Raw genomic sequence first — 12,744 nt, 5'->3', positions numbered from 1 at the left:
AGTAGCCCGGCTTTTACCACATGTTGAGGGAGAGGTGGAGTCACGGCTTTTTTTGAGCCTGCGCCAAGTGGTCCACTTTCAGCTCCACCCCTACGCTTACATCCGGGCGACTGCCCCTGTGTGGGTAGTTGCTGGGGATGGGGAGTGTAGCAAAAAGCGAACTGGAGGCGTTGGTTTTAGCTACGTGAAAGTTAAAACCTAAATGTTTGTTAATGATGAAAACACCACATAAAAACCGCCACTTCTCTTGATCAGGCATCCTGTAAACTAGCTACGGCTCCACCCTGCCATATACTTTGCTCCACCTCTCAGCCCTCATTGGTCAAAACCGCCGCCCGGCCGCCCTGACATTGGCCAGACCCGGGCCTGCCGCGTCCAATGGGCGGCGGCGCCGGCTTTCCCGCGGCCGTTTGCTCTTCTAGTGGGTCGTGGAGGCGGCGGCGGCGGTGGTGGCGGCAGTTGAGGGGTTGAAGAGCGTAACGGTCGCCCGGCTCCGGTAAGACGATGGCGGCCTTGGGGCCCGGAGGCTACGCGCGGAACGATGCAGTCGAGAAGCTGCCATCCGTGGCGGTCGGAGTTCCGATGAGGAGGGGCCAGTGCTCTCCACCCCCCGCTCCGCCGCTCTGTCTCCGGCGGCGGACACGACTCTCGGCGGCGCCGGAGGACACGGTGCAGAGTCGGGTGAGGAGCTGTTTGTCCTGCCCACCCCAGTTCCAGGGTCCAGGGGCCTCCCCTGATCCGGCCCTTAGGTCGTTGGCCCCGCCCTATCAGCCCTCAGCTCGTCCCCTCCGGCTCCTCTCCTACCCGCGCTGTCTCCTAGGTCCCGCCCCGTTAGCCAGGGCTCCTCCCACTCTCCCGTCTGCTCCTACTCTCCGGTCTCCGACTCTCCCCGGTGCTGCCACCCTTCCTAGCCCGTTTCTCCCTTCCCCACGAGTGTATTTTAGTTCTAATCACCATCTACTCCCTCCTTCCTGCGTATCCCTTAAGTCACCTTTAGATGGCTCTCTGGGCCCTTCCATTTTTGTTGACTTCGCCCTTCGCTGGATCTTTAGTGTCCCTACCATTGTTTAGTCCAGATACCTACCTACCTACCTCGTCTGTCGCTCAGCTGACTCCATCTTCTTTCCCCACCTGCCTTCTCTTTCCTTTTCCTTTTCCAGTGTGGAATTTTTATTACACATTGCCACCCCAAATTATGGAGACCCATGTGAGTAATTGCAAAATCTCACCAGCGGCTCCCTGTTGCGGTGTGGCGGGGGTGGGGGGGTGGCGTACAGAACAGTTCCCTAACTCCTGAGAGAAACAAAGAAGATTTTAAAGTAGGTAGAAGGAATGCCATTAGCACAGAAGCGATTTAAAAAATTGTTCTCCAACTTTCTGACCTACAAAGTCTGTTTTTATAAAATAGAAGCAACAGTAACCATACCATGGAGTTGCAGGGAGCAGAAATGAAATTGTGACTATGACCTGCTTGGCAGAGACCAGGTAGAGGATGGGAACATGGTAGATGCTGGTGGATCTTGTTCCTGCCACAAGGATTTCTGCTGCACTATGATTATATCACCTGATACTGGCTGCAAGGCCTGGGCACGTGGCCCCTGCCCATCTCTCTGGCCCTACATCCACTGTCTTCCCTTTTATCAACATTCAGTCATCCTAGCCTGCTTTCTGTTTTCCTGAGGCTAAAAGCTCTTTTCCACTTCCTAAGCATTTGCCAAGTCCTCTTGGTTTTTTGCAGCAGTCCACCTGGCTGGCTCCTCATCCCTCAAGTCTCAGCCTGAATATTCCTACCCGGAAAGGCCTTCTTGAACCCCAGCCTAAGAAAGACACCTACTTTAGTCTTTTACCTAGCATCCTGTGTCTTGTATGTTCCTGAAAGTGCCTTGTGAGCTCTAAACTGTGTATAAAATAGAGGAATAGCAATAGCAGTTTCAGAGAAGCGGTAAGCAATAGGGTTAAGCAGCTTCTGGACCCAGATTGCCTGGGCTTAAACCTTAATTATGTTCTTTTTTCTTTTCTTAAGATTTTATTTATTTATTTATTTTGAGAGAGAGAGAGAGAGAGCATGAGCGGGGAGCTGTGGGGTCCTGGGATCGAGCCCTGTCTGCTCAAAGTGGAGCCTGCTTCTCCCTCTGCCTGCCACTCTGCCTACTTATGATCCCTCTCTCTTTCTCTGTCAAATAAATATATAAAATCTTCTTTGAAAATGACCATTAGAGGGGCGCCTGGGTGGCTCAGTTGGTTAAGCGGCTTCCTTTGGCTCAGGTCATGATCCCACAGTCCTGGAATCCAGCCCTTCGTTAGGCTCCTTCTTCACTGGGGAAACTGCTTCTCCCTCTCCCTCGGACTGCTGCTCCACCTGCTTGTGCTCTTTCTCTCTCTACCTCTGTCAAATAAATAAATAAATGAAATAAAAATAAATTAAAAAATTTTAAATGACTATTATATTTTATTAATATCCAGTAATGCTGATTGACAGATATAAAAATGTTGTGAGTGCCATTGCCTGATTGCTTGGGTTAGAGTCCTGGTGCTGCTCCTTCCTGGATGGGTTACCTCTCTGAGCCTCTTTATATCCTCATCTGTAAGATGGAAATGGTGATGATGATGATGATGACCACATCACAGGGTTATAAGTCAGTTCAGCTGTAGGTATTTAAACAATTCCTAGCTCCTGGTAATTGCTCAAGAAGCCTGAGCTCTTATTATCCTCTGTTTGCCTCTCTTTTTTTTTAAGATTTTACTTATTTGACAGAGAGACATAGCGAGAGAGGGAACACAGCAGGGGGAGTGGAGTGGGAGAAGCAGGCTTCCTGCAGAGCTCTGCGGGAAGCCCGATGCAGGGCTTGATCCCAGGACCCTGGGATCATGACCTGAGCGGAAGGTAGATGCTTAACAACTGAGCCACCCAGGTGCCCAGTTTGCCTCTCATTTCTGAGGCGAAGGACTTGCTTGAGAATGTTTTACTTTGTAAAAATTGGAAGCTAGTATATTCAGGATATGAAAATACCATAATTCTAATAGTCCATATTCTAAATAGTTCTAATCAACCATGTTGGAGATTTGCCCATTTAAATTGCTTTGTTTAAAGAATTTTTGAATTTTTTTTCAAAGATTTTATTTATTTATTTGACAGAGAGAAATCACAAGTAGACGGAGAGGCAGGCAGAGAGAGAGAGAGGGAACAGGCTCCCTGCTTAGCAGAGAGCCCGATGCGGGACTCGATCCCAGGATCCTGAGATCATGACCTGAGCCCAAGGCAGCGGCTTAACCCACTGAGCCACCCAGGCGCCCCAAGAATTTTTGAATTCTAAATGTGACTCTTGTTTCTTTCCTTGTTGAACCTCTATACTGTGAATTTGTTGAGGGAACAGATGCTGTCTACTCTTTTTTTTCTCCCCTAAGGCTATTTACTTGTTTGACGTAGAGACAGAGAGCACAAGTAGGCAGAGCAGCAGGCAGAGGGAGAGGGAGGAGCAGTCTCCACTGAGCAGGAAGCCCGATGTGGGACTCGATCCCAGGACCCTGGGATCATGACCTGAGCTGAAGGTAGATGCTTAACTGATTGAACCACCCAGTTGCCCAATGGCATCTCATTCCAGAGACTAGCTGGGTTTGTAGCCCAACCAGGCAAACTGGGCACCTGAGTAGTTCAGTTGTTAATCCATTCTTGTTCCGTACTGTCTCTCCTGCAGGGCCCGGGATACTGACTTTGGAGCCAGAGACTAGCTGGGTTTTAGCCCAACTTTACCACTCCACAGGTGTGGGATTTTGAGTCTCAGTGACCTCATCTGTGGAAATTGTGCCTTCTTCTTTGGGTTGTTGTGGGGTTTCAAATCTTTCATCCATATAAAATTCTTAGGAACTTACTCAGAGGTCATCTTTTCAGTGAGGCCTTCTCTCCTTCCCTGCTTTATTTTTCTCTTTGCTCCTATCATCACCTGACATCTATTTTACATATTTGTTCTGTTTTTTATGTCCTCCATCCCATCACCACAAGAATGTGAGTTCCAGGAGGGCAGGGATTTTGTCTGTCTTCCTCACCATTCTGTGTCCTTCAGAGACATGTTGAGAAGAACAAATGTTAGCTGTTGGTAGCATGACTGTAGAAGCTCAGTTAGTGTTGGAGGTCACAGGGACTAAATGGGCGACTGAGGCTCTGGTGCCATGAAGGACCTTCTGGGACAGGTCGTCCTGACTTGGACTTTTTTCCCACAGGTGTCACTTGAGAAGGTACTTGGCATCACAGCCCAGAACAGCAGTGGCCTAACCTGTGATCCCAGCACTGGCCACGTGGCCTACCTAGCAGGGTGAGTGCATGGGTGGGCTTTGGCTTTGCCATCTGTAGACTGCAGATAAGCTGCCCACCCCTGAGGGCTGTGGAGAGGATCCCGTGGGCCCATCGGTGTCTAGAGCGGTACCTGGCATGTGGTGAGCACGATGAAAGCCTTATTGTGACTGCAGGTGGGAGGTGGCAGCAGTTCTGGGAAAGACCCAAGCTGTGGGGTCAGCAGCCTGGATTTGTGTCCCACCACCACCACGTGCTTTTCTGTGAGCACCTCCTTTTTCATCCGCAAAAGAGACCTAGTGACATCCTCCTCTTGGGTAGTAGAGAGGACTGAAAGATATCCTCCTAACTGTTCATTCCACAAATACTGATCTAGCCTGGCCCTGTTCTAGGTACTGAAGGGACCCCTCCATGCCTATAGGGTAGGCCAGACATGTAGTCATTCCTAAGGAACTGTACCTGTTATTCAGTCTTTGGGATGCAGTCCAGGGGTGGGCTCTTGAATCTGACAGTATGTGGATTCATATCCCCACTCTGTCCCTGACCTGCTGGGTGGCCCGGGACAAAGGATTTTCCCTCTCTGGGCCTCAGGTTTCCTCATCTCTGAAAGGGGACTAAGATGTCCAACTTCCCCTGGCAGTTGTGAGGATATATAGAGATTGAGCACATAACTCTTTACCAGCCCAGGGTCTGACAGAATAGTTACCACAGAGAAAGTGTTGGTTTCTGTTTCCGAATATATCATTAATAACGTGCAGCACCGTAGAATTCTCAGCATAGATATGTGGAGGGGGATGAGAGCCTCTTCTGTTCAGAGGGAGCCTTATTTATGTGTGGGCTTTTCCGCTGGGAATGGAATCGTCCCTGGACCCTAGCACTTCCTTTAGTTAAGGCACATTTCCCTCTTTCTCCCCAGCTGTGTGGTAGTGATTTTGAATCCTAAGGAGAACAAGCAGCAGCACATTTTTAACACTGCCAGGTAGGCTGGGCCCTGGGCATTGGGTGGGGGTGGGTCCGGGGTCCTGGCACCTACCCACTTCCCCACATTGCTTGGAAACTCGTGGGTGGGCGACTAACTCGTTCGCTTACATTCTGCTACATTCTCCTGCTTTGTGCGAGGTAGCGTTCCAGGTGCTGAGGACAGAGAGAGTCCAGGTGCTGAGGACAGAGAGAGTCTCGGCTCTTGCAGAGCTGACAGCTCAGCAGTGGTGACACTACAGCAGTGGGCAAATTACTAGCCAACCCTGACCATTGCTGTGGAGGAAAGAACGAGGATGTGTTAGGGCAGTTGTGCAGATGGAGAACGGTGGGGGAGATGGGAGCCATAACAGCAGGCCCAGGTTGGGCCTCCTGGAGGCTGAGACCAGAGAGAAATAACGGGGTGATCCTGTGAAAGTGTGGGGAGCGTCTTCCAGGTAGAGGGAGCAGCAAGCACAAAGGCCTGGCCATGGTTAAGAATCTTGGGGTGTTTTGAGGAGCAGCTGGGTGGTCCTGTGCCTGGAATGAAGGAGTGAGTGAGGGGGAGATGAGGCAGAGTCAGAAGCCACTTCTGGGTATTGGTAATTTTTTAACTTTTTATATTGAAATAATTTTAGTCTTTAAAGAACAGTAGAAAGAATGCCTGTATACCTTTCACCCATTTTTCCCAAATGTTAACCTTTTACCACATTTGCTTTACCATTCTTGGTCTATATGCATGGTAATTTTTTTTTTTTTTTTTTCGGAACCATTCGAGAGTAAGCTGCCAACATGATGTCCTTGTACTGCTAACTCTTTCAGAGGGTGTTTCTGAGCTGGGGGGAGCATTATCCTTCAAAACCACAGTACGATCAGCAAAGGCAGGAAATTGAAATTGGTACATTACTGCCATCTAAGCCTCTTTCAGGTTTTACCATTTATCCCAAGAATGTTGTTTTGTTTTTTTTCCAAGAATGTTCTTTATAGCAAAAGGATTCTGTCCAGGATCAAATGTTGCATTTAGTTGTCTCTTCAGGCTTTTTTAGTCTGAAGCAGTTTCTTCATCTGTTCTTGACTTTGATGACCTTGACACTTGAGGATTACAGGCCAGGTATTTTGTAGAATGCCCCAGCCTTTGGGCTTATCTGATGTTTCCTCATAGACTGAGGTTCTGTATCAGAAGGAAGATAGATGGTGATCTCTTTTGGTGTTCACTTGGGCCCTTGGTGAAGGTGGTATCTGCCAGACTTTCCCCCTGTGAAGCCTCTTTCCCTCTGGTGATTAGTGAGTATCTCATGGGGAGCGTCTCTCAAACAGCAGATATTACCCTGTTCCTCACCAAACTTTCATTCACGAGTCCTAGTGTGGCTTTGATGTTTTTCAAAGGCTCTGCAGGGAATTCCGATGTGCAGCCAGGGCTCTGCCCAGTCGGATTAGGTAACGTCAGGAGGACTCCCCCATGTAGAGTTCTCCTCATCTCCAAATTGGCTGAGAGTCCTCACTTCCCAGAGTGCGCTTGAGGAATGAGGGCCATGATGCCCATATAGCATTTGCAGAGAGCCGGGCACAAGTTCAAGGCGGGCGACAGATCAGGGGTGGCTTCAGACAACAGAACCCCATAGAAAGCATGGCTTCAAATGCAAGGGCGCACCTTTCTTGCACGAGTGAAGTCTGGAGGTGGGCACCCAGGTGGCGGGTGTGTCTGCAAGCATCAGGAACCCCGCCCCCATCTGCCTGCCTGTCTGTTCTGTTGTGCCTTCTGTGAGGCTCCTGTTCTTGAGGCTGCCTCATGGTCCAAGATGGAGTTCTGGCTGTTGTGTCCTTGATTCAGAAGGGGAATAAGTGGGGATGAGGGCAAAGAGTTCCCTTGGAGAAGCTTTTCAGGAAATGGCACAGAGCATTTCAGTGTACCTGTGGTTGGCCAGAAGAAATTGTGTAGCTGTGTCTGTGTAGCTGCAAGAGAGGTGAGGAGATGCATTCGTGATGGGGCTGCAGCCTTCCTTTAAAACTCGGATTCTGTCGGTGAGGAAGGAGGGGCAGGTGGCCATCGGATGGGCAGCTTGCCTCGTCTGCCGCTGTGGGATCAATGAGAAGCCTCCAGAGTTGAAGCGATGATAATGAGAAGTGTTCTGTGAGGTCATCAAAACTCAGCATTTACTTATTATTTACACACAAAGTAACTCACATATGGGGGACAGTTACCAGACTATTAAGGAACACAGATAGAAGAGGGAGGGGAAAAGAAAACAGTGTGGTCTGAAAACCATGAAACTTGCTACCCAAAAAGTGTGTAAACTAGTCTGGTCGTTCAGTCCTTGTGCAGGCCAGAGAGAAACATGCTGATTGCTCATGGGTTTTCCAGAACAGCTTGCATGATTAACAATGAACCACATGCTGCAGACTGTCTCGTGTACTGCCAGGACTTCAGCCCTACCCCCAGAGTTAGGCTGGATTGCTACCATTTCCTGCACCTGAATTTCTCAGGGTTACAGGATGGGTGGGGTCTTAGGGAGCCCCACCACTCCTGAGGGAGAGGAAAGGAAGGTTCCTGTCCAGTGACCGTCCTGTCTGGGTTTGGGGCCTTTGCTTTTACCCCCATTTCCCTGGACCACTGACCCTCTTCTGGCAGCAGAGAATGCAAGGGATGCACGGTGTGCTCTTCTGGGCACACAGGCAGCGCTGGCTCCATGGGAGCGGCTGGCACTTGCCTCTCCTCTTAAGGCTTGGAGGCAGAGAGTGGGCAGAGTTCTGTGAGCACAGCCAGACAGGAGTCTGACTGCCTACCCGCCTTGGAACCAGTGACCAGCCCCTTTCCTTACCCCTAGGAAGTCTCTGAGTGCTCTGGCCTTCTCCCCTGATGGGAAGTACATAGTGACGGGGGAGGTGAGTTGTGATGGTGATTGAGTGGTTGGGGAGGGATCTTGGGGCCATTCTTTCTACCCCTCAGGAGGCCTGGGACATCCCTAGAATAGTTTATACCCAGGCCAGAAAGCACCGTGGCAGATGGGGGAGGCAGCTTTTGGATACATCCTGGGGCAATGCCAGTTTCAGCCCTAATAGCCCTTCTAGCCCCCGCCTGGTGCAGAACCTATCAGCAGTCATGGCCCCACCTTCCCCAGAACGGGCACAGGCCTGCTGTGCGCATCTGGGACGTGGATGAGAAGAGTCAGGTGGCAGAGATGCTGGGCCACAAGTACGGCGTGGCCTGTGTGGCCTTCTCCCCCAATATGAAGCACATTGTGTCCATGGGCTACCAGCACGACATGGTACTCAACGTCTGGGACTGGAAGGTGAGACAACTGGTGGGTGTGTGGGCAGCCAGAGCACCCTGAGGCTTAGGCACTGAGCAAACTAAATGAGATAATTTGGTGAAGTGTTCATTTATCCAGAAAATATTTATTGAGCACATACTGAATGCTGATCCCTGTTCTAGACACTTACTATAAGGCATATGACAAGCTCTCAACTAGTGGAATTATTTTCATATCAACCAGCTATGACCTTGAGCAAGTGACCTGACTTCTCTGTAAGTCTCTTTCCTCACCTGTAAGATGGATATGCGGGCATCTATCTCACTGAGTTGTGAAAATTAAGTGAACTGTTATGTGCTGGAAGGCTGCACTTTGGAACAGCTAGGGGAGGACTTGGAGGTAGCAGACGTGGGTACCAAATCCTGGCTCTGTTCATTACCTGCTTGTGTGACCTTAAGTGCATAACACCACCTCTCTGAGCCTGGCAGAGGTGGGGAGAAGCACCTTCCACATAGGACTTTCGAGATGATTTCATGCTGTGAAGGCTCAGCCATGTGTGAGCTGTAGAGCTTGGACTCTTGGGGAGAGTTCTGGACCTTACACATGGAAATTTTTCCAAGCCTCAAGTCTCCTCTGTCACTGGAGGGCCCAAAGAAAACTGACTTGGAGCAGGAGAAGTTAAGGAGATGCAGGGCTGAGGGTAAAGGCACAAATGGTCCAATGGACGGGTGCTGGCATGAACTTGTCTGCATTGATTTTTCCAGAAGGACATTGTGGTGGCTTCCAACAAGGTATCGTGCAGGGTCATCGCCCTCTCCTTCTCGGAGGACAGCAGCTATTTTGTCACTGTAGGGAACCGGCACGTGAGGTTCTGGTTCTTGGAAGTCTCCACAGAAGCAAAGGTAGGTTTCTGCCCCTGCTCCCTTAGCCAGGCCTGGGAAGTAACCATTAGGGGTGGTGTGGACTCCTGTTTCTATTTGAGATTTGAAGGCGATAACCTCAAAGGTTGTCTGGCCTCTGATTCAGCTTCTGCTTCCAGGCCTGCTCTTTAGGTGTTGTCAGGCCCTGCTGGGAAAACCACCCCCCCCCACCCTCTCACCCCACTACCCCCGACCCCCAGCACTGACCCTGGGGCCAGACCTCTTTCCTGGACTGCTGCCTCCCAGAGTCTCTGCCTGGAAGTGTGTGTTCTGTTTTTCTCTTCCCTTCTCCATTTGGAGGAATGTCTTAGAGTCTTTTGTTTAGGTATGTGTCATAGTCGCTGGTCAGGAGAGTCCCATTGCGACCTTGCTGGGATCTAGGCCATGTGGACAGTGTCTTCCTGTGCCCTGCTGTGCCTCCAGGTGACAGGCACTGTGCCCCTCGTGGGGCGCTCAGGGATCCTGGGTGAGCTGCACAACAACATCTTCTGTGGCGTGGCTTGTGGCCGGGGCCGGATGGCAGGCAGTACCTTCTGTGTGTCCTACTCAGGCCTCCTTTGCCAGTTCAACGAGAAGAGGGTGCTGGAGAAGTGGATCAACCTGAAGGTACCCGGCCCTCCCTCCCTCCCTGCCGTCAGTGGGGAAAACATTCTTCCCAGGACATGTGTCTCCAAGGACACTCAGTAATATCCCTGCCTCGTAGTTGATCCCACTAGGTCTGGGTTTGACTCCTCAGAGGTTCTGCTCGTGAGACTCTGGGTGAGTGACTCTCCCTCTCCGAACCTCAGTTTCCTCATCTGTAAAATGGAAATCCTGCTGTCCACCCCACAGACTTGATCAGGGAGTCCCATGAAGTAAAATATAGAAGGCACGCAGCATGGTGCCCGGTACCCTGTGATGGGCTCAACGTTACAGTTGCTCTCCCATTACTGTTTGATGAGCACTCTTGGCTGGTGGGAGGACTACATCTTTTTTTTTTTTCTAACCTAAGGTATTACTGACTTCATTTTTTAGTCAAAAAAGAGCTGTATTAAAAATACATAACCTTTTACATTAAAGGAAGATCTAGCTATAAATTGCAGAACCACTTTTCTTCAGGATCCGAGGGTTTGAATCCAAACCGTTTTCTTGTTCTGAGACTGGATGGCAGGAACATCATGATTTTCCCTCCTTTTCCTACCCTTGCTCTTGTGGCTCCCCTCCAGAGCTCACCTTTAGGGCTAAAAGCGCAGTGTCAGGCTTCTAGAATTCTAGAAGAATTCAGAGTTTCATCTGTTTTTCCTAGTTGGTTAAACATCATTTTTCCCCCCTCATTTGAATCCTCTTTCTAGAACTTCAGCTGTTTAAGCAAGTCCAAAGCTTTTGACAGATGGATGGCTAGCCCCTGAGCAGTTGTCTTATGCTCAACTGCTCAACAGCAGTTGTCATGCTTAATGACTTATAAATTAAGTCCCTCTCGATCTGGAAAAGCTCTTCCAAACTGCATCCACGGGTCTGGCCCTTGCTGCCCCTTCCATCTGTGTATCCTGGTAGGATAGATCGCCCAAGAGTCTTTCCTGTAAACGGTCTCATTTTTCTGTGTTGCTCTGAAGTCTAAGCTTCAGAGCTTTGAAATTGTTTTTAAACAATAGAGAATAAACTGTAAGCGTCCGATCCCACCCTGGAGCTGCAGGCTCCCTCTCCGAAGTCCCAGCCTGCTGCACAGATGATCCCCCATGCACAGATGAGTTCCTCTGTAGACACCGATGACAGTTCTGTCGTCATTTGTGCCTCTGCCTGCTGGCACATTTCCTTCAGTAGTGACAGCCATATCCTGATTCCAAAAGTTTAAAATTTGCTGAAATGGACTTCTTAGGCCCAGGGAACTCTAAGGCTTCTCTGGAGGCTGATGCCTGCTCTCTTAGTCCCTATGTCTCTGCACTAGGCCACGTGGAGCACCATGTCCACTTGGGTCCCCTTTGCCTCCACAGGTTTCCTTATCCTCCTGCCTCTGTGTCAGCCAGGAGCTCATCTTCTGCGGCTGCACAGATGGGATCGTCCGCATCTTCCAGGCCCACAACCTGCAATATGTCACGAACCTGCCCAAACCACATTACCTGGGGGTGGACGTGGCTCAGGGCCTAGAGCCCAGGTACTGCCCGGCAGAGGGTGGGGGTGGGGCTTCCAGCTTCATGTACCCGCCCGGCCAGCCCTGGGCTGGAAGGATAGAGCCAGAACAAGGCAGCAGAATCTCTGCCACCATGAAGTCTGTGGTCTGGTGAGGGAGCTTGATGCTAAACAATTATACAAACAAGGTCATTTCAGAGAGTCCTAAGTGCTTCAGTGACATAAACCAGGAAGGAAAGTGCCTGGGGTGGGGCTGTGTGGACTGGAAGCCAGACGAAGTCTCTGGTGAGAAGGAGCCAGCTATGTGGGGAGGTGGGTCCTAAGAGCAAGTGTAAAGACTGAAGGGCAAAAGACCCTGGGTTTGGCATGTGGCAGGAACAGCCAGGGGCTGTATGGCCAGAGCCTAGGGTGCCAAGGGAGGATGTTAGGAGATAAGTCTGAACATTGATAGAGGCTGGCGGGGGGAACTTATAGACTCTTCTGAGGTCAATGGGCGGCCCCTGGAGATTTCAGGCGTTGGAGTTAGTTGTACGGTCAGCCATAAGCATTAGATCCCTCTGGCCGCCATGTTGAGAGCGGGTGGAAGGGTTGAGCTGTGGTGTATCTTTGTTGTAAGGCTGTTGGGGGGGAGCGGCTACCTAACCAGGGGGTGCTGGGGCTGCCTCTTTTCCAAGTGACCCACAGTGTTGTGTCACAGTGGCCAGGTTGCCCAGCTCTGCCACCTTTGCTGTGTGTGCTTTCATTTCCTCATCTGTGAACTTTAGTACTGACCTTTCCTGGAGACTGGGAACTCGGTGTAGCTAAAGCTGTCAGATCGACCCATAGTAAGAGCTCAGTAAACTGTAGCCTTTGCAGGGAGACCCCAGGCCAGGGGACAGCTCCCCAGCCCCCCAGCAGAGGGATATTTGGTCATGTGTTGGTGGGGCTAATGAGAGAGAACTAAGGTATGTGCCCATTATCCTTCCCTGCTCAGAGAGAGGTGAGTGAGAGAGAGTGGACAAAATGAGCGAAGGTGAAAATTCAGATGTTCTCAGGGGCCAGGCAGAAGCTTCCAGTTTACAACCTCTGTACTAGAAGCAAAAGCAAAGGAAGCAGGGAGGGAGGAAGGAGACGTAGACTTGGAACGGAGATGAACCACCCCAGTTAACATAAGATATGACATTGCCAGGGAAGAGGCAGCTCGGAGTGTCACTACTCACACTGACATTGATGGTGACTGATG

At 50.4% G+C, this 12,744-nt stretch overlaps 1 protein-coding gene across 1 annotated transcript in view; it reads left to right on the top strand.

Annotated features, from left to right (window-relative positions):
- The first annotated feature begins 377 nt into the window (after window positions 1-377).
- The window catches only part of WDR62 (WD repeat domain 62), a 42,743-nt gene continuing 30,376 nt past the window's right edge, over window positions 378-12,744 (top strand). The window contains exons 1-8 of the mRNA XM_032323598.1: window positions 378-681; window positions 4,219-4,310; window positions 5,205-5,267; window positions 8,071-8,128; window positions 8,365-8,535; window positions 9,261-9,398; window positions 9,840-10,022; window positions 11,387-11,547. Coding sequence (XP_032179489.1) covers window positions 505-681; window positions 4,219-4,310; window positions 5,205-5,267; window positions 8,071-8,128; window positions 8,365-8,535; window positions 9,261-9,398; window positions 9,840-10,022; window positions 11,387-11,547 — 1,043 coding nt within the window. The 5' untranslated portion in view covers window positions 378-504. The remainder of the gene's footprint in view (window positions 682-4,218; window positions 4,311-5,204; window positions 5,268-8,070; window positions 8,129-8,364; window positions 8,536-9,260; window positions 9,399-9,839; window positions 10,023-11,386; window positions 11,548-12,744) is intronic.

Source organism: Mustela erminea, chromosome 19, assembly GCF_009829155.1.
Source record: "Mustela erminea isolate mMusErm1 chromosome 19, mMusErm1.Pri, whole genome shotgun sequence".
NCBI classification, from domain to species: Eukaryota; Metazoa; Chordata; class Mammalia; order Carnivora; family Mustelidae; genus Mustela; species Mustela erminea.
This window is presented reverse-complemented; position numbering and strand designations above follow the sequence as displayed.